The 21,441-nt window shown below is 42.3% G+C and overlaps 1 protein-coding gene across 1 annotated transcript in view; it reads left to right on the plus strand.

The window, feature by feature from the left end:
- LOC128442895 (plexin-A1) overlaps positions 1-21,441 on the plus strand; it is a 253,205-nt gene that overhangs the window by 131,422 nt on the left and 100,342 nt on the right. Inside the window, exons 5-9 of the mRNA XM_053425513.1 lie at positions 6,990-7,090; positions 9,268-9,391; positions 9,696-9,849; positions 11,181-11,280; positions 19,513-19,627. Coding sequence (XP_053281488.1) covers positions 6,990-7,090; positions 9,268-9,391; positions 9,696-9,849; positions 11,181-11,280; positions 19,513-19,627 — 594 coding nt within the window. The remainder of the gene's footprint in view (positions 1-6,989; positions 7,091-9,267; positions 9,392-9,695; positions 9,850-11,180; positions 11,281-19,512; positions 19,628-21,441) is intronic.

The raw sequence follows: 21,441 nt of genomic DNA on the forward strand, positions 1-21,441 counted from the left end.
AACAGAAGGAAGACCAAGAGAAACATTTTAAATAAGTTTATTGAACAGGTTTGGTAAAGATAGATAGATAGATGGAAAGATAGATAGATAGAAAGAAAGAAGGGCTGAAATGATTCTTGAACCAAAACCGGAACAACAGTCCAGAAGTCCACAGCAGCAGTTCCATCCTGTTTTAGCTTTACAGAAGTGAAGTCGGCACGTTTTCGCCGCTTGGGAGTAGACGCCTGTTTTTTTTAAGTCAGTCATTGAGGCTGTGGGAGAGGCTCATACACACACTTTCACCTCCTTCCTATTCTTTGGTTATTTCTGTTTATGTGGTTTTATGTGAAGTCAAAGCAAACATGTTATAGTGTTCTTCTCTTTACTGAACCAACTGTACATCTAAAAACAGAGGTTTGAACTGATCCGGAGTATCGATACAGCCCTAATAGATATGGATGGATGGATTAATCTATTGATATCTAAAGAGATACAGAAATGGCATTTATATATATACACTGCTCAAAAAAAATTAAAGGAACACTTTTTTATAAGGGTATGGCATGAATTCAATTGCACTTTTTTGATAATTATCTGGTCAGTTAAATAGCAGAGGGGGTTGTTAATCAGTTTCAGCTGCATTGGTGTTGATGGAATTAACAACAGGTGCACTAGAGGGGCAACAATGAGACGACCCCCAAAATAGGAGTGGTTTTGCATGTGGAGGCCATTTCAAGTTTCTCCCTCTTGATCACTTCGACTGGTTTTCCATTAGTGTTGGCTTTAGCTAGAGTCAGTATCTCTACTGGGAGCATGAGGCGATTTCTTAACCCTACAGAAGTTGCACAGATTGTCCAACTCCTCCAGGATGGCACATCCATGCGTGCCGTTGCAAGGAGATTTGATGTGTCTCCCAGCATAATCTCCAGAACATGGAGGAGATTCCAGGAGACAGGCAGTTACTCTAGGAGAGCTGGACAGGGCCGTAGAAGGTCCTCAACCCATCAGCAGGACCGATATCTGCTGCTTTGTGCAAGGAGGAACAGGTTGAGCACTGCCCGAGCCCTACAGAATGACCTCCAGCAGGCCACTGGTGTGAATGTCTCTGCCCAAACAGTCAGAAACAGACTTCATGAGGGTGGCCTCAGGGCGCGACGTCCTGTAGTGTGCCCTGTGCTCACTGCCCAGCACCTTGGAGCTCGATTGGCATTTGCTATAGAACACCAGAATTGGCGTGTCCCTCACTGGCGCCCTGTGCTTTTCACAGATGAGAACAGGTTCACCCTGAGCACCTGTGATAGACGTGAAACGGTCTGGAGAAGCCAAGAACGCTATGCTGCCTGCAACATCGTTCAGCATGACCGGTTTGGTGGTGGGTCAGTGATGGTCTGGGGAGGCATATCCATGGAGGCACGCACAGACCTCTACAGGCTAGAGAACGGCAGTCTTACTGCCATTAGGTATCGGGATGAAATCCTTGAACCCATGGTCAGACCCTACGCTGGTGCAGTAGGTCCTGGGTTCCTCCTGATGCACGATAATGCCCGGCCTCATGTGGCAAGGGTATGCAGGCAGTACCTGGAGGATGAAGAAATTGATGCAATTGAATGGCCCTCACGATCACCTGACCTAAACCCGATAGAACACCTCTGGGACATTATGTTTCGGTCCATCAGACGCCGCCAGGTTGCTCCTCAGACTTTACAGGAGCTCACTGATGCCCTTAGACAGATCTGGGAGGACATCCCACAAGACACCATCCGTTGTCTCATTAGGAGCATGCCGTGACGTTCTCAGGCATGCATACAAGCACATTTTGAGTTGCAGAAATTGAATTTTGGCCAAATGGACAAGCCTGCCACATCACTTATTCACTATGATTTCCGGGGTGTCTATAAAATTGAGCCCTCTGTAGGCTGAAAACGTTTATTTCCATCAAAGATGTGGCATCCTTTTGGTCCTAAGACATTAAACTGTCCATATCAGTATAAATATCCAACATACTTTTTTTCACAATGAGACCCGATGTGTTTTCAAAGTGTTCCTTTAATTTTTTTGAGCAGTGTATATATATCTAGCATCCAGCTTTCATTATTTCATCGTGTGTGTGTACCTGTACGCTGTTTGTGCTTGTTTTTCCATCTGTGTGTACGCGCCTGTGTTCACTGAATTCGTTATTTAGAGCCGCGTGTTAAAGTTCATGCAGCGTATTAACTCCAGCCTGCAGACCATCTTTACGAGCAAATATGTCTGCATCAGTGTACGCATGTCAGCACAAATTGCTTATCTACGTGCACTTTGCTGGTAACGTGTGTGTTGGTATGGCAGCCTTACAATCCAGCATATCAAGCCATCCATCAACCTATTGTGCAGCGATAGCACCTCGTACAGCCCCCGCATTATACAGATGGGACAATTACAGCCGGGCTTATAGCTGAAACTAGCTGGGACCACACGGGCCCCCCGAATGTGGAATGAAACATCAGTCGTAATTATATTTGTGTCTTACTCATCAATCCTTCCCTGCATTCCTCATCTCGGCCCCTCCTTTATACACCCACAGCCCCTTCTCTCCTCTCATCAGCTGCGAGGCAAATTAAGAGCCTCTCCATCATGACCCAAATGAGAGAGGCTCATTTGTAGCTCTTATTTATTTGTTATAACAAAACACTTGAACATCCACCCCATCATCTCCTCTGCTCCCCTGTCTTCCCTTCACTCTGGAAAGTTGGCAAAAGAAAGGACACTGTCCACTATTAGTTTGAAGGGCAGAATGAATGTTTAAAATGGACACTTTTCCTACGTGATCTCATTTTTCCACCTCTTTTCCTTTTTCTTGACTTCTCTTCTCTCCTCCTCCTCCTCCATCCGCTATCCACAGAATATCTTCCCCTCTGCAGCAGCAAATAGACCAGGATGAAAATGCCATATTTAATATAACTAGGTGATTCTCACTTACTGTCTCACACACACACACACACACACACACACACACACACACACACACATCACACGCCTGGCATTATAAGACAAAGCGTCTTTGGCTGTGCATCTCTCGTTTCCCATCCCATTATCTGTTTTCTAAAACTCAATAATTGAACTGCTCTCTTGGAATACATCATCCGCCCCACAATCACAAAACCCATTGAATAAACTTATCTCCCTGGTTATTGTGCTTCTGCCATGACATGTTTTTTTTTTCACCTCCCTCTATCAGATAGGCTGTATTACTAGCAGGGTATTTGTCCAGGCGCAAGTAATGACTACAATTTGCTGCTATTTGGTGTCCTATAAGAGGCCTGGGGCTGGTAATGGTAGCATTGTATAGTAGTTATCAGACACAGGTTTCTATTATCATGCTATGAATCTGCCATAAACCCTCATTTCTGACTGTAGAACAGAGTGACAGGGGGAGGAGATGTACAGGGTGAGGAGGAAATTGTGAGTTGTGCTGTTTGCACGAAAGCTGCCTGGGGATGCAAAGTGAAATAGCATCATACCAGGAAGATACAAAATCCCTTCTGCAAAAGAAAAAAAACTTGCTCAGAAATACATTATCAATAGAGATCTGTGTTTTCAAAATGTCATAACCTTATGGGTCAGTGATGATTCAGTTAAAGACAATAAAATGCATACTCTCCTCATTGGGTTTGGAGTTCCCTTTTGCACACAAAAAGACGTGCATGCTGATGTTGACACAAAAAACAAACAATAAACAGATATGTCCCAAGTGCGTCAAACATCCAAGGCAATTAGTTGTTTTTATGGAACACACCAGGACGAATCCCAATCTGTATGGTTTTCATTTCCTCTTCTTCATTTACAGAAGAGTAGGCTCAGGAAGTGCACTGCTGTCGCCCACGAGAACTTGGCTAAGCAAATGCAAAAGCAGTACTTATTTGTTTTGCTTATTTAGAGCAGGGGATTAAGATCAGATCACTTGTGGAGAATCCAGGTATGATTGACTGAGTACATTAGGCTATCGACTTGTGATTAATATCGGCCAACACGTATGTGTGAATCAGGACCTTTGATGCAGACTGCTCACTTGCACCACAGCTGGATCAGGTCCTAGAAGAGGCCTCTGCTTGAGGTTGGCAGTTGTGGCAGTCATCTGGTGGAAGCAGGAGCTTGCACATTGGTGGGTGCAGTAAGGTGCTGTCATGCAAAACTTATGAAAAGCACAAGATTTGTAGAATGAGGACATGTTTGAAGTTCACAGTTACATGATAACCAGCATGTGCGTTGGTGTCTGATGCAGCATTTTGGGCAAAAGGCATGAGAAGAGCCTTATTTACTGTTTGAAGGTTAAGAAGTTTAGAAAAAAAAAAAGGTACATAAAGGTAGAGCTTCCTCTTTGAAGGTTTCTACACTGCTGTGCCTGCAGCTGTGCCTGTAGCTGGCATTAGAATTCACCCTCAGCACCTTCCAGCTCACCTGGTGTGCCCCCCGCCTCTGCAGTGTTATTGATGTCGTACTTCACCTTACTGAGGCAGCTGGAGGTGTGTGTGTGTGTGCGTCTGCATGAGCTCATTGGTGGGAACTTGTCTTGGGTGGTCAGCGATGTATTTAAGTATTTAACAACTGTCCCAGAAAACTTGTTTCAAACTCTCACGTTGCTTCAAATTGTCATTTTTGCGGTGTGCGTGCTTGTGTGTGAGTGTGTTTGCCCGAGGCGGCTTCCTGTCTGCCAATCCACCTGTCACCAGCAAACAGCATCCAGCACATGGAGATTAAACATAGGGATGCTGTACGCTAGATATTTTGGAAAAGTAAGAGCGGAGTAAACATCTCACGATTAAAGCTTTTGAAATGTTCTCATAAAGGATAATTCTGTGACTTCAGAGTGTTGGACAACCTGGGTGAAATTCAAGGTAACGTGTGCTTCCTGATAAGCGTGCCGACAGATGGTGGATCTGCCGACAGCAGCAGAAAACATGTCTTTTTAATGATAACTGCAAAGGGAACTGTCTGTGGGAATGGACTCAGTAAATGGTGTTTCCTGTCTGTCCCTCTGCGTTCCGAGATGTTCAGCATCTTTTTTTTGGTCGCAGTTTAAGTGACAGGTACATTTGTTCAGCATTGTTTCATGTCCGTCTTAATACCCGAGTTCTCTCGTTTCCCCAAAAGAAATCATTAAAGTTTCATCTTATCTCAGTCACTCAGACACACAGATGGCAGCCGGTAGAGATTTAGTGGACAATAGGAGTAATCCTTGATGTTTATCTCAATGGTGTTAAGTACAATAGCATATTCTTTGCAAGGACTTCCCAGGCATTAGGCGAAACGTAGTCCTCTTATGTTCTGATGGGGAGTTAAGCAGAAACCTGTCGGCCATGTGTCAGATTCTGTAGGAAACAAAACATTCAAAGAAAGTAACTGAAGGTTCAAGTTGTTATGCTCATCCCTCATTTGTCTCAGGAAACTGCCATTTTCAATGTTTGACTTTGGAGATGTGTCGTACTAAAATGTTGTCAGGCTACATTGACAACATTTGTTAGTATTTATTTTAATCTAAAGCTGAATCGTTATTTTGCGGGTTCTACTGCATTTTTTATTGCAAAACTATAAATCTGATTGATCTGCAGAGTTGAGTAATGTTTGGTTCTTAACAATGTTGGGGCTAAATAGATTTAAAACAGTACCAGTGCCTAAAAAGTGCCAGATTCAATATTGATTTTTTTAAATAAAAAAACACAAAATGATGGTTGTGAATAATAATTTATTTTTTAGTGCTTACGGAAATTGGAAGATAATATCTAATATAATAACTGTCAAAAGTTTACATTTTACTTAGCTTAACCCTCCAAACATAAGGGTGTCTCAGGCTCTTCATCAACTTTTTTTTAGTTTTGTTTTCAGGTATTTCCTTAATGTCCTGGTCATGGCCACACTTAGAGTGTGTGCTGCCAACTGGGTTAAGTCTAATGTTAACTAGACACAAGCTGTGATGCTTATGTTGCCTCGAAGCAGGACGACTATTTCACTCCGAAGCTCAGGCAGTGTAATTTGTCTTGTGATTTGGTCCGTAAGGCGGTGAAGGTGCAGGAACTGGTACAGAATTGTAGCTGGATGTTGGTAAACAAGCCCACTATTGACTTTTGTTGATGTTGATCTTAAACTGTTAAACCAGATGGAATATACACAGTTATAAAGGGATAGTTCACCCAGAAATTTAAATTATCTCATTATCTACTCACCACTACGAGGTGTGGGTGAAGTGTTTGAGTCCAAAAAACACTTTAGGATCTTCACGGGTAAACAGTGTTTAAGCCAAAGTGACCTCTTCTTTAGTCGTGATAAAAAACAGACAGAAACCCATATACTGCTTGTGTGGTGTCCTCCAAGTGTCAGCAAGCCCCGGCGTTCATATTTGTCTCGAAACAAGATAATTTACCTTTAACGTACAGTATCGGATGTAGCGATGCTAGCGGATGTAGCCACACGAAAACACACCCAGCGCGTGCATATATGATGAAGAGTGCTTGAGCAAATATAAAGTCCTGTCTGTTTAATCTGTGAGGGTGTTGTCCAGACATTGAGGATTATTTTGAGTTTCCAGTGCAGAGATTCTAGTTATTTCCTTTTTTCTCTACATTCGGTTTAGTATCTCTCAAAAATAAACAGCTTTTCTTGCATCACTATTTTCTGATCCAGCGGAGAACTGTGAGCTGTACACGGTGAATAACAGAGAGATGTTTGTCAGAGTGTGTAATCCTAACCCATGTGTGTGTTTACATGAGCTTCACCCTCGACCCCCCCCCCCCCCCCCCCCCCCCCCCCCCCGGCTCGCCTTGCAGTGTGGAGCTGTGAGCAGCACCTCCAGAGCTGTTTATCTCTGATAGTCACAGTGGGCTTGTTCCTCCTTAATCTCATGTTCCAGGCGCAGGACACCTCCGGTACATCCTGTTTAAACCAAGGCCTATATTATGGACTGAGTAGTTTGAAGCTGGTTCGCGCAGGGTATGTGTGCAACATTGACAAGATCTGTGTGTGTGTGTGTCTTCCAGGTTACACGTGTACCAGTGGAGAGCTGTGAGCAGTACACCTCCTGTGGAGCCTGTCTGGGATCAGGAGACCCTCACTGTGGCTGGTGTGTGCTGCATAATGTGTAAGTGCACGTACTGTTTACTATGTCATGTCAGTGCTGTAATTTCAGCCGCTACATTAAGTAGGAGCTCTGTGGTTAATTATGATCTGATACCTGGACGGACAGGTGTGTTTAAAATCCATGAATTCCATTTGTCAACAAGGTTATAATTATGTAAATGTGTCTGCTACTACATTACATTTGTGTTTTAACACAACAAAAGCCACAATTAGCCACTTTATTAAAGGGCTGGGTTTAAGAAGGGGATATGGAAATCTATATGTATTGATCTGCGAAAAAATATACATTTCCTTTACATGTGTGTAGTGTCAATATGAAACTTCATTGTGTAACTAAATTGCAGTTGATACAGTCCTCCACCAAGGCCCTACAGTCTCCTCAAATTCAAATTGCAAACACTCATAGATGTCAGTCCCCTAAATGTGGCAGATTTCGATTCAATGATTCTCTGGGAAAAGTCCAGATCTTGCAAAGATTAAGAAGGAACAAACAAAATAATGTACATTATGAAAGTCAAATCTTACCTATCTTACCACTTTCCGCAAAGGTCAATGATTCGTTCTTCATGGTTGGTCAGTTTCCTAATTTCCCCAAAAGTTGCTATAGACCCAGACGGGGCTTTCTAATCATGATGTGGGTTGGTTGGGCTTGATTGAACTCATCATGTCCTCTTTGTAGTCCAATCAGGATCTCACTGGTCAATTTTAGTTTCCTAAAGATGGCATTGATGTTAGAAAATGTGCTTTTTACTGTTTGAAAATAAACTTATATTCTGCCCTGAATGAATGAATCACTTCCACGAAACATAAAACACTGATACATTCCTATAATCAATAATACATAAACGCCTACAGCACATAAGGAGCAGGTTGGGGTGATGGAGAAAGCTGTGGCAGCAGATGGTTTGGCCGGGAAGACACAGGCAGAGTGGTCATTGACAATCTTCAGCGCGGCCACCTGTATTGATATGATTGGTCGTCACAGGTCAGATGATAGCCGAGCAGCTACTGAATGAGTCACTGATTGTAATGCATGAATGAGCAGCTGGCGGATTTGGCTAGTGCAGCGTCTGTGCTCCACCTGAGCTAATGCACTATTCTATTAGTTTTTGATTCACTCTCACCGAAGCACAGCCTGTTTATTACGCTCAGGAATCAGGATCACCAGACTAGTTAGAAGTCCAGGTGTCATTTCAAATTCTAATTTGTGTTTCAAAACCCTTATAGTAGTCGGCTGACTCAACAACAAAGCACTAGGAAAGACTCATGTTGATAGTGGATTTGAATACTGCAGTGCACATTTAACCCGTCTCCCGCTAAAAAGAAGCCCATGAAGAAATAGGAGGTCAAACCGAATTCTGCAGGAGGACTTTTAACTAAGAGGAGCGAGCACATCACTCCTGTCTCAGATGAACTGCACTCTGCTCCCTGTTTCTTTTAGAATTGATTTTCACGTCCTTTAATTACCTACAAAGCTCTTAATGGCGTAGCAACCTCGTACATCTCTTAACTTTTAATACCCTGTCAACGACAAAAAGCCCTGATGTCCTCCAAAGTGCCCAAAGTACTGCGAGAAACAAACAAACTGCAAATGCTGCTTTCAAGAACAATGCACCACAACTTTGGAACAACCTGAATGTCAATCAGTCCACCTCTGAGGACAGCTTTAAAAGATAACTTATTATTAATTTATATTAATCGACATAGACTTAAAATGTTTGATCCTGGAAACACATTTTTCATTATTTATGTTTCAACTGTGTTTGAAAGTAAAAAACGCATTAGATCACTCATTGGTTAACCAGTAATGCACCGGCAAATAAATACAACTGCAAAGATAAAACACATCTAAGGTACACAAAGGCTACTTATAATTGTCAGGACAACAGGAGCCAGACTAGGGTTTTGTCTCTCTCCAAACAACGACTACTTTTCTTTACAGCTTAATTGGAAAAGTGCTGTTTATCTTTTCACCATTACCAAATATATTCCAGTCACAAACGGAGGTTCAGTGTGAATCCCAGCGGAGGACATCACTGATTCAGTGGAGCCTGCACTCCAAACAACCTCAAATTTTAACAGCTGTGTGATGAACCTGAGGTTGTGTGTCACAATGAAAGTGTGAATTTCTGATTTCTGATTCATCATCCATTGATTGATTGTATCTGTCTCTTGCAGATGCTCGAGGAAGGACAGCTGTGAGCGAGCGGACGAACCTCAGCGTTTCACCACCAGGGTGGAGCAGTGCGTCCGACTCTCCGTCCAACCTGACACCATCTCCGTCACCATGTCAGAAGTGCAGGTGCAGTGAATAGTTGTATTTGTGTGTTGTTGTTTTTTGGTGATTTTAAATGTTTGTGCATATATGTGTCTGTGGTGGGAGAAGTTGACATAATAAAGATGGACAGGAAAAGTGAGTCAAACAGATGAGGAAAGGGATTTAATGAAGCGTGGTCTCATTTCATCGCTGGCAATCTGTCCATCATTTTGAGAATGAACTGAGAAGTGACACATACCTGAGAAGCAGCTGTGGTAGTAGATATCCTCTATATTACATTACCACTGGTGTATATCAGTTTAATTGTATGCTGTCTCTCATCTCCTAGTTGGTACTTCAGACGCAGAATGTGCCCAGTCTGTCTGCTGGAGTGAACTGCTCCTTCGAGGACTACATAGAGACAGAGGGACGCATCTATGGTGGACGCATCTACTGCCTGTCGCCCTCTACGAAGGAGGTGGCCCCAATCACACGAGACCAGGGTAAATAAACGACACGATGTCTGACCGGCTGTCTGTGGAGAAATATTCAATTCGTAAAAATCCGAAACCAGCAATGCGTTTAGAAACCCAAATTATTTAACACTTAATACGTTAAAATAGGAATAAACAGTGTCAAATGCAAAACCTGTATTTGCAATAATTGAAAAACAAGATTAAAATTGATCATTACGAGTTTCTTATTTCCATAAAACAAAAAACAGCCATTTGGCCTTTTTATCCATAGTGTTATATTATGCTGAGTTTTATTTCGTTATTTATTTAATGATCTACTTTAATGGCTGCAGTGTGATCAACAGTCGCCTCTTCCTCTCACGCTCCTTGAAGAGGCAGGAGCCAAGTGATTGGCTTAGAGCTGTAAGAGCGACGACAGCACAGTCGTGCAATGAAGAAAGCAATTTGTTCACATGAGGTTATGAATTAGTCCTGCTGCTCTGGAAGCTGCACTCTCTGAAAAGGATGCACAAATATAATTAGTTAGCTTCATTCAGCCTGTCCATTCCACTGTTAGAAACACAAAATTATGCTTTTTAACTACAGCCAGAGTCAAAATGAGAAACTGCTGATTCTAAACCTTACTGAATAAAAGCCTGAAATACAGTGTATACACACAGCTGAACCGTTTGAACAAAGCAACTTCTCCACAAATCCCATTGATTGTGCTCCAGGCTGCCTGCACTCTCCAGCAGAAACACTGTGCACGATGCACGTTACACCTAAACTGGAACGGCACTCAGTGGAGTGTGTACACCTCCGCCACGGAGGAGCAATCCCACACATGACCGTATAGTTCCTATAGTAGAAATATAAAAGAAACAAATATGTGGTCTGATTGCCTCAATGATTGATTTTTCATTAAACAAATATATAAACTGAACATGAAAAACAATGTAACATGTATCATTTCTACCCTTCAACTCCATGTATCTGCTCTAGAAAAAGCTTCACACTATTAAAGACACACTATATGTCAACTAGAGAAGCTGTAATTTAACAACAATAAATAACACTGGTGGAACAAATAATTGAAAGAATTATGCAGTAGTTGGTACCAACCAAAATGTGACTTATTTACATTTAATGTCACTAAATATGCCAAATTTTGTAAATAATTTAATGGGAAAAATCCCATTATTTTCTGAGTATATGTAAACAGGAATGGATGAAAACTGTGATTGCGCAAGTTCTTGGTTTCATGAAACATTACCTACACACTAACAATGAGTGACTTGTGCACTATCCAAAAACAGGAGGACCCTATTTGGAAGAAAAGGACTAATAAGTTAAAGTGAATGTTTTGTGTGTACTTCCAGGTGATCGACGCGTGATCAAGTTGTATCTTAAGTCGAAGGAAACAGGAAAGAAGTTTGCCAGCGTGGACTTTGTGTTCTACAACTGCAGCGTCCACCGATCGTGAGTTTTTGTGTGTTTTAAAACTTTTTAGACTTGAATTAGAAAAGGACCTCTCATTGTTCACATGTCATTTTATCCGAACTACCGTGAAAGCTAATCCACACACACAAGGATATGACACACCCAGCAGGACACAGACTGGTGGGTAGCAGTGATCAATCGAGCGCTGCCTGTGGTGCTTTTCAAAATACAACAGTGGTAAAATGTTGGCCTGAAAATAAGTCCGATAATGGGGGAATGGAGAGAACAGCATGCAAGCTCTGCTAATTCATTATTCAATGTATTCAAGCTTTTTACAAATCAATTACTTAATTAAATCTCAAGCAATGAAGGGAGCCCTGGTGACTGAAATATAAATGGATTCCTAACCATGCAAGACGTAGAAGAGCAGCCAAGCAGAGGCAGCTAAAACACGCCAGTTGTGTTCCTTGAAATGAATTATCCCTAATGTAAGCATTGGAATACTGATTGGCTTTTCAGCACTGGTATGGAAACAGATTTCACATATTGTGCAGCTGACTCTGTTAAGAGAGAGAGAGGGACCACAGACACAGGCTACAGCCACACTTCTACTTTTGTTTTAGAACACATCAACTCTTCTATGGACACATTTAATATCTACCCTACTTGGGAGTTTTAGAGCCACGTTTGGAAATGCTGCTAGCCCCACTTTAGGTTAAAATCTGGATGGTTTCGCAATCGGAAATTGAAATGTTCGGAAAACGTTGGCTTAAATACTCGAAACTGTCTTTTTGGTCATGACAGCCTTCACTGATTTGTCAGGCTCATATCACATGACTCCCTTTCAGAAGAATACAACCGGCATTAGCTTTGGCTACGAGAGTAGAACTCAACGTGGATAAACAAATACAAGCGTTGCTGACCCTGTTGTCTTTGCTAACAGCTGTTGTGCAGTTAAATTCTGCATTTTACACTGATACGACTGATTACATGTGTAGGAGATGAGCTGCAAACGTGATGCTATGAAGATGCTTTGAACCCCAGTGACAAACACTTTCAGTTCAAAGACAGGATGGAGGGAGTAGAGAGAGAGAGAGAGAGAGCAGCAGCGAGATCATCCTGATAATGAATGAAGAATCTGTTCTTAATTGATCTGCCACCTTAAATGAAGGTTAAATGAAAACAAATAAAATGTCATTCCCTAAATGACTCTTGGCTGCTCTCTCTCTCTCTCTCTCTCTCTCTCTCTCTCTCTCTCTCTCTCTCTCTCTCTCTCTCTCTCTCTCTCTCTCTCTCTCTTCCACCTGGCACAAACTCGCATCTCAAATAAACTGCGGGTGCCGATACAGACCAAATAAAAACCAATCTGTGGCCTTCCTAATGTGGAGTTCTCTTTCTCTTGCCAAACATAAACTGATGACAGCTTTACTTCCTTTCTGAATGTTTATAGCATTTAAAAACCCCAAAATAAAAAAGTAAGAGCTTCCCGGAAAAAGCTTGTCACCTATAAACATGTCTAATCAATCTACCTTTTTTGGTTCGTCCTGTTTCTTGACCAAATGCTAAACAAGATACACTGTCCTTTTGGTCACTTAAAGCCTTTTCACAGTCTGTATTTTTCATATGCGAGAGTGGTGCATGTAATTATTCTATTTCTTTTGAAAATCCGCAGTGGGAGATATAATGTACGGTTTTTCATCCGTTTTCTTTCTTTCATTCTTTCCACTGTTTCCTCCGTTTTTATGACTGTTCCTGAATGACTGCAATAGTCCATAACACCGACATGTAAAAACGACTGATTATGACACCTTTGATTCCTGGATCAGCAGTGTTACAAGCTGTGCACTGTGCACTTTTTCTGGCTTTCAAGCCAACATCCCTCCCCGACAACCTCTCTCTTCCCCACGACTCTCTTTTCCTGTCCTGCTTTCCAACCGTCCTCCGCTTTCTCTTCTCCCACTTGCTCATTTTACAAGTCTCCCACCCCCATCCCCAGACCCCACTTAGCCCTCTCCAACCCCCCCACCCCACTCCCCTTTTTTCCTTTGCCCCGCACTCGTTCATCCAACCCATTTATTGCCTGCACTCTGCTCTTGGCCCTGCATATATCTGCATAGTAATAGGCCGTTAATTAGACCTAGCGAGGGTGCCTGTGTGGAGATGGTCATAATGGACTGAGCTTGAAGAGAGAGCTCACCTGGGCCACTTCTCAGAGCCTCCAGGCCTAGTTCAATGGCTCTGATTCATTTTGTGATTGTGTGTGTGTGTGTGAACATCAAGAGCTTCTGTTTTATGGGTTGCACTGTAGTGTCATATTTGTGAACATGCAGTAGGGGTTTGTGTGTGTGTGTGTGTGTGTGATGCTCCATTCCCCTGATTAACCAGCCCTCAAAGCCGCCTCCTCTTGTTGCTGCATAAACAGCCGTACTGCTGTTTAAGCCTTTGATGATGGCTTTGCTGGCCCCTTGAGGCCCCTGTGGATGACTATACCACCAAAGAGCAATTATTACTGCAGAGGCTGTCGCAAATATATTATACACTACTCCCCCTCTGTCGTCACCTTTCACTTCCAAATCTTTGACCCCGCCTGCAGAACGCGGGGCGCCAGAGTCCATTGGCAGATAATGGACTTTTTCCTCGTGGGCGTGTTGGAGCCTGGACTCCCGACAGTGGACGTAGAGACGTACACTATCAGCCCACAGGCCCAGAAAAGACTTGTGTGGAACTTCATACAGCCTCGTGCAACACGTCTAAGCCCTCGCAGCTCTGGCCATAACATTTTCTGCTGCAAACACACACAAACAGGTGCACACACAGCCAGAAGGGCCACGCAGAGACAGAAGGCACACTCTCGGAAATTGCACTGCGAGCTATTTGCATACGCTGTTACAATATTAGAAATTTGCATTAAAAAAGAGGTTTGGAATGATTTAATTGAGCAAGCGGGGGGAGGAATTATTCATCTTTAAAGAGAGGAAGGGAAACAAATGGGAGGCAGATTGCTGCGGGGAAGAGCGGGACAAGGCGGAAAAATTCACATTCCCTGAGAGCTCTAGAGGGAAAGACAACTGAAGGAGGAGTGGAGAGGGAAAGAGAGATATATAAAGCTGAGTGTTAGCGAACGAGGGAGAGAGATTGTGCCCATTGTGTCAGGAATAATGCATCCTACACAGCTAAAAGGTTTGCGCCCCAGCCGTAGGCCACCATGACCATTACAATATGAAAGCGCGGAAATCTATGCAGTGAAAGGACACACTCGAGGGAGGGGAGAGGCCCACGCTCCGGCGCCCAGGAAGGGGCTGTCATTTGTAGGCTGGCCGGTGGCTGTGGCCTCCTGTTCCGCGACCAACTCTCCTCTGGTTACAAACAGTTAAGAGTCCATTAGTGGATTCTTTTTAGACAATATAGTTGTTGGTCCAATTTTCCGTGAATGTGACCCTGTTTAATTAAACTGAGGGTTGAGACTCGCAGACTAACTGCTTTTGGACATCCCTGTGACAAGATGCAGTAACATCTTGTAATGAGTCCCCTGTCCCAGTCTAAACTCTTCATTTGGCTCGTCTGCTGCATTACTTAATCATGTGTGCATCATTTTATTGCTGCTCTCTTTGGAGCTTTATTGGATAAAACACAAGGAGGCCTACGCATAAATCCAGCACACTTGGTCTTCTCTGTCCATCTTCTAAACCCTGCTCACATGTCTGGGAGATGTGATGTCAAACCATTCAGAGGTTTTTAATCACAATCAGGATCAAGTGCTGATAAGGCCTAAACCATTTTCTACTTGTTTTGCCATTAAATGTCACCGGCCTGTTTGATTTGGGGTTGGCTCATGTTGACATGTTTTGGAGAGCATCAGATAAAACACTCACCTCCTGATTAGGAAAGACTCACTGCTGTATCCACATTAACCAGAATGAAATGAGCAGATGATCACACATAGATGCTTTTGTGCAGATCTATTGCTCGCATATCAACGGCTTTGTTCCATCGATCCAGCCTCACTAGCACCGCAACTCTGAGGAGATGAAAAGGCTTTTGACCCGGCTCTGTTGCTAGGCCTTGTTAAATAGCAGGGGATTTTATTGATTACATTGCAGCAGCACAGCCACTTACCCAATCCAGTTGTCCAGGCATTGACAGCTCTACTGTAGAGCAAGTCTCCACTGCCCAGGTGACTCAAAGGAATGCCAGGATGTCAACTTGGGTGACAGCCTGTGTGTGTAAGTGCATCTCGGCTCCACAAGTGTGTGTGCCATCGCAGACACGAGCGTGCACACACGGCCGCGTGAATGTGCGCGGACATGTGGCTGCAACAAGAAATCGATGAACCCCGGGGTTAATAGCGAGGAGGAACTGGCTCACCAGCTCTACTAACAAACATCACGCTGTTAGCATAACCTTAGTCCACCTTTCTTCCGATGGAAATCCACTGGCATTGATTAGAAACCTCACACTGCAGTTCAGTCTTGTCGTGACTAGCTTATCTCTGGCTATATGCAGACCCCTCTGTCACTCTTTCGTCTAATACAGGCGATTTAGGAGTTGACCCTCGAAGATCTGAATAAACCAAGGACAGAGGGATGATGACAGAGCCAGGATTAAACAGAAATCTACTCTAATGCCAGTGTCCCTGGCAGCAGGGTTGTATTGTGAGCCGAGCCGTCGTCTTCCAGTTTGGAGGACTGGTTTTAAACCCCCATGGTGGCTCATTACTGTGGTGTTTTGGGATTAGTTTGGCAGAGATCACTCGCTGGCTAAACAGTAGCAGTATCCGGAATCATATTTCTTCTGACATTAGAATAGAAAAGCTAATTTGAACTGATCTGATTTGTGCATTATATTCATAGAAAATATACAAAAGGAAAAACAATATATACATGTGAAAAAAAAACTACTACTATGCTTCTCTTAAAATACTACTTTAGAAAAGGATTTTGGGAGTTCTTTATTACACTTTTTTTGTCTTGCAGTTACAGTCTCTAACCAGTAGAACGCCAAAGTCCTTGAGGTTATTCCCAGTCAAAATAAAAAAAAAAAAATGACTGGGAAAAAACATAAAAACAACTGAGTAGAATAATAGAGATTATGTGGATATTGAACAAACCACTGCTTTGTTAAATTAGTCCCAAAATGCTTTTAAATGTATGCCACTATAAGTAATCCTCACTATAATCCGCTATTCTAACTCTCAAATGAAGTATGATTGAAAGTCAAATAAATGTTAAACAGCTTTAAACCATAAAACCAGATGAAACATACTCAGCCCTGTTAACAAGATGGTGTAAAGTTGGAGAACCAGATTAGACAACCAGCGGAAACAGTCCAACAATTCAGTGGATTAACGGCCACCTGAGGAATTTAACTCTAATATGCAATCTTTCTTCAGCTCTTTTTACTTAATTTTGCGACTACCATATAAACTAGCACACCTTCAAACAGAGTCAGGCTAGCTGTTTTCCCTCTGCTTGCTTGCTGTTCTCTTGCTAAGCTAAGCTAACAGCATGGTGGTCGTAGCTCTTTATTTAACATGTTTGTCTTTTTCTCTCTCCCTTGTCTGTCTGTCTGTATGTGGAACACATATTTTGAGTAACGTTCATCTTATTAGCTTCACAACTGGCAAATGTATGGTTAAGGGCCCCAGTAAGTGTTTTACTGAATTTGGTCAGATTTTGACAGGTAACAGGTTCAATATTAATAAACTCTGAATAAACAGGTGACGAGTGCCCTGTAACAGGGTCTCATCAACGAAAGTGACATTGTTGATTGTGACAAAAAATAAAGAAATTAGAAAATGATTGACTGAAAGTGTATAAGTTTCCCAGTTGGTGATTTTGCAAAAACGTTTTAAATGAAGCGTTAAATTTAAGATCGATTTTCAAAGTACAATCTGTCCTCAAAACCAAGGGCCCATTTTCTAATAATTTAACTTAAGTGAATAACAAGCCTATAAATGTGTAGTTACACTGTAAAAAAAAAAAAAGTTCTGTGGAGTGATGACTGGATGATGTGGGGTACATAGGACCCCACAGGTCCCCTGTCAGTTTGTAGGGAGGATGTGAGTGGGAAAGCAGAGACTGTGTGGGGGTTGATCTGTAGGAGGTCTGACTGAGAACAGTGACAGGTCTGATGTGTAATTAGAGCCACTTAAGTGAAACTCGGTTCGGAAGTGGGGTAAAGATTACAAACCAGGACTTGTTGTTGCTGGGAGAGAACACCAGGTTTAAAGTTATACAGCACCTTCTTCTGTCACTCTCTGTAATTATTGGTTTTAACTTTTGACTTTTATTCATTTTTGAAAACCAAGATGGGGTTGATTTTAAGTTCACACTGAGCTGACAAAGACTACTTTAAAATTACAAGAATATGATGATAGAGTTTGGTTCCTGTTCTCCCTGTTGTTTGTCACAATGACAATGAAAGCTTAATACAGCACTCTTTTATTTAAAAATAAAAGCACTTTCAATCCTTTAGTTTGAACCAAAAGAAAATTCAGCTATTTTCTCCTTTTTCATCATGAAATTACTCTTTGCTAAATTGAAAACTCAATTTAACTTCTCACACAAACAAAGTAAAAACCCAAACTAACCTTTGTGTTTCTATACCATCTTCCCTTGCTCTTTGTTTCTGCTCGTGACGAGGGCCGTGCTTTTGTCTGTTAATCCACGTTTGAATGTGTATGAAGTCACTTTGCTTCCTCAACTCTTAAGAAGAAAAAAAAGACAAATGTTATTTAAAAAACGACTTATCTTGGTCTGCCAGCTTAGTTCTGTGTAAGCCTGCAAGCATGGAGAACAGGAGGAGAGCATTGGATCACCGAGGTTTCTCTCTCTCTCTCTCTCTCTCTCTCTCTCTCTCTCTCTCTCTCTCTCTCTCTCTCTCTCTCTCTCTCTCCGCTGTTTCCTCTTGGCCTCACTGACAGCTGGAATGAAGTCTTAATGCACGAGGCCACGCTTCCACTTGTCAGTTCAACCTGAATTCCTGAGATCTGACCATAAACATTTGATGTTGTGCAACTATGGTGCAGCATGTCCACGCTTGGCCTGTCAGTGTAGGATACGCCGAGGTTTGCTTTTGATCCGTGTTTCCACTCTTTCTGTATTTGACTTGGCATCAGTTCTCCCTGAGCATATCGTACCTAATCTATAATGAATTCAGGTCATGGTAGCTGGGCTTTCCGTCGGTGGATTTTATCCTGGTAATAATGAGCATATTTTAATATAAAATTTGGCAACTTTTCGATGTGTTTGTCTTCTAAATGTGGCTACAGGTTTTTCTTTTTGATTTGCTCCCAGATAAAAGAACTGAATAAGGAAGAAATTAAAGAATTACAAATCCCCAACAAAGAATTGTCTAATGACTAATGCGGGTTCACACTGAATTAGTCATCTCTTTTGAGTAGTTAATTGAGTTCTGGAATGCCAAAGAAGATCAGAGCTACAGAGACAAGAGAACGGGAGGGGGAAGGTATTTCATTTTTCACTGAAAAGCAATTTAAATAGCAGAGTAAAACACAAGTGCACTAACCTCGCTCCTGTTCTTCCTCTATTCTCCCTTCTCTCTGTTGCCTCTCCCGTCAGGCCAGCGCTTGTTATTTAAGACCTGCCCTTCTTCAAAGAGTAACTAATTAACTTTAGTAATGACAACCTGTGACCATGACATTCGTTATTCCGACAAGGAGGTTATGTTTTTGTCTTGGTTTGTTTGTTTTGTCTGTCTATTAGTTAACAGTGTGGTTTATCCGTAAATTAACAGATTATCGATACATTGGTGGACGGACGCGGTATGGGTAAGGAAAGAACCTGCTACATGTGGTTGAGAATCAGGATCGGGGGGCAGATTCAGGATTCTTTTCTCCCTTTCTTTCACATTGCAAGATATTTTTTTTTAATTCTCAAAGAATAATTCATTGATTTTGTGTGGAATGTTGTGCAGAACCAAATCAAAATCCAGATCTAGTGGCTTTAACTCGGGTTGTGAGGTATACGCTCCATTCCAGCTTTACTCTGCATCTTCCTGTTTTTTGTTGATTTAAATGATTGCGTTCTTCCAGGTTGTACAGTTTCCGTCACACCTTTATCCTAACAGGAGAAGAAAACATGCAAGCTTTCATTTCTGGATTAATTTTGTGCAAGAAGAGAGAGAATTCTTAGAAAAAACAAATATGAATAATTGTTATGATGATAGCCACCATAGCCAACCATACAAAGAAAAAGAGAGTTTTACTTTAAATATTAAAACTCCTGCATGTTCTTCTCTCTCTCACTACAGGTGTCTGTCATGCGTAAATGGAAACTTTCCATGTTACTGGTGCAAATATCGCCACATGTGCACGCAGGATGCCAGCGACTGCTCCTTCCAGGAGGGACGAGTCAACACCTCTGAGGTGAGAGATAAGCGCACACTCACACACTCACACACACAAACAGCACTCACACACATTAACAGACAAAATTTCTGAATTCACACCCCAAAAATCCATTAGCACATGTAATAAATTCACAAGTATTAATAGATGAGTGCACACAAACACACAAACACACCCACCCACACACACACACAAGTATGTTGTCTCACTACAGAGCATGCAGCTGGGACCTGTGTTTGTGCGTGTGTGCGTGTGTGTGCTACCATGAGTGGCCCAGCAGCAGCTGTTGTACTCCAAGCAGAGCTGGATTTATTTACTTATAAACAAGGCAGGGTGAATGAGTATGCAAATGGAGCTCGCACTACGCTCTCAAATGTTATATTTGCATGAAAGGAAACATTGATCCAGGAGCTCACTGCCTTTCACAGTTCCTCTGTCTCCCCCTACGTCTCTAACTCTCACTGTCGCTCATGCAAACACAAAAGTAACAATGAAAAAGACGTCACCTTTTTGGTTTTCGGAAAAACCCAATCTTTTGCAAATATTTCCCTTCCTTTCTTCTCCCCTTCTCTTCTCTCACCTTTCTTTGTCGCCTTTCAGACCTTACATACAGTCAGGAGGTGTAAATATGAATGTGCAAGTGTGTCTGCGTACAGGTGTTAAAAGATTTTCGTGTTATTGAATGTGAATATATGTGTGAACAATACTTTATTCAGGACATTTTCTGCATGTGTCTGTAAAATGTACCACAGGAGTGAGTTTGGTATGTTCAATGATGTTCAATTGGGCAAAAGAGTATTTTTGTGTGTGTGTGTGTATGGAAGAGATACCACTTGACTCCACACACCCTGTCATCACATGTTACAGCCTTCCTGTAAACACAGCATGCTGACATCCACCCTCATCTTATTTGAAGTGCAACAACAATTCATCCTCTTATTTTCCTCCGCTCTTTCCTTTCCTCTTCTGACGCCTTTTTGGTGCAGCCGCTGCTATGGTTACCAAGACTCTTTGAATGTCAGGGTGCTTCTGCTGAATTTTGATAGACACACACAATCACACACACACACACACACACACACACACAAACACAAACAAACACACACACACACACACACACACACACACACTCACACACCCACACATTACCAGTGTCAACACCACATCCTCACATGGATTATGGGTATTAAAGCAGCAGACAGTGAAGTGACAGCTTTTGGCTTTTGGGATGGATGCATGGTGTTTTGATGTTTCCTTATGTTCTGAATTGAATAAGCAATGCACATGTGCACTTGAGCCGGCAGAAGCAGACGTAGCAGAAGCAGCTTTGTCGCCACACGTTTATCTCCTCTCGCCAAGATTGTGTTCCAACTTGCCAGTCTGCAGCTCCTGCTGAAAGCCATATTGCCCATCTCCGCTGCCGGAAAAAGTTTCCCCCTGTGTCATTAGCAGTCGGTTGCCAAAGTGATTGAATTCACACTACGCTGGTTATCTTCCCAAAGGTATCTCTCACTTTTCTTGAGGCTGACTTCACTTCATATCTGATCAATTTCATAGCATCTGTGAATCTGTGCCACATGTAAATCACAAAAATACGAGCTTATCGCTTTCTCCGTGTGTGTGAGTGTGCGTGTGCGTGCGTGTGTGTAAATAGAAAAACTCTAATGTATAATTCCTGCCCTCCTAAAGTAAACATAAGTCTCTGCCATCACTTCCTGGGTATGTAAATGTATATAAATCAGCTGTATTGTGACAGCAAATAAACAGAGAGGCACATTAGGGGCGACCAGGCAGAAAATTGCCAGAGTCGGAGAAACACTTGAGAAGACCAT

Source organism: Pleuronectes platessa, chromosome 6, assembly GCF_947347685.1.
Source record: "Pleuronectes platessa chromosome 6, fPlePla1.1, whole genome shotgun sequence".
NCBI classification, from domain to species: domain Eukaryota; kingdom Metazoa; phylum Chordata; class Actinopteri; order Pleuronectiformes; family Pleuronectidae; genus Pleuronectes; species Pleuronectes platessa.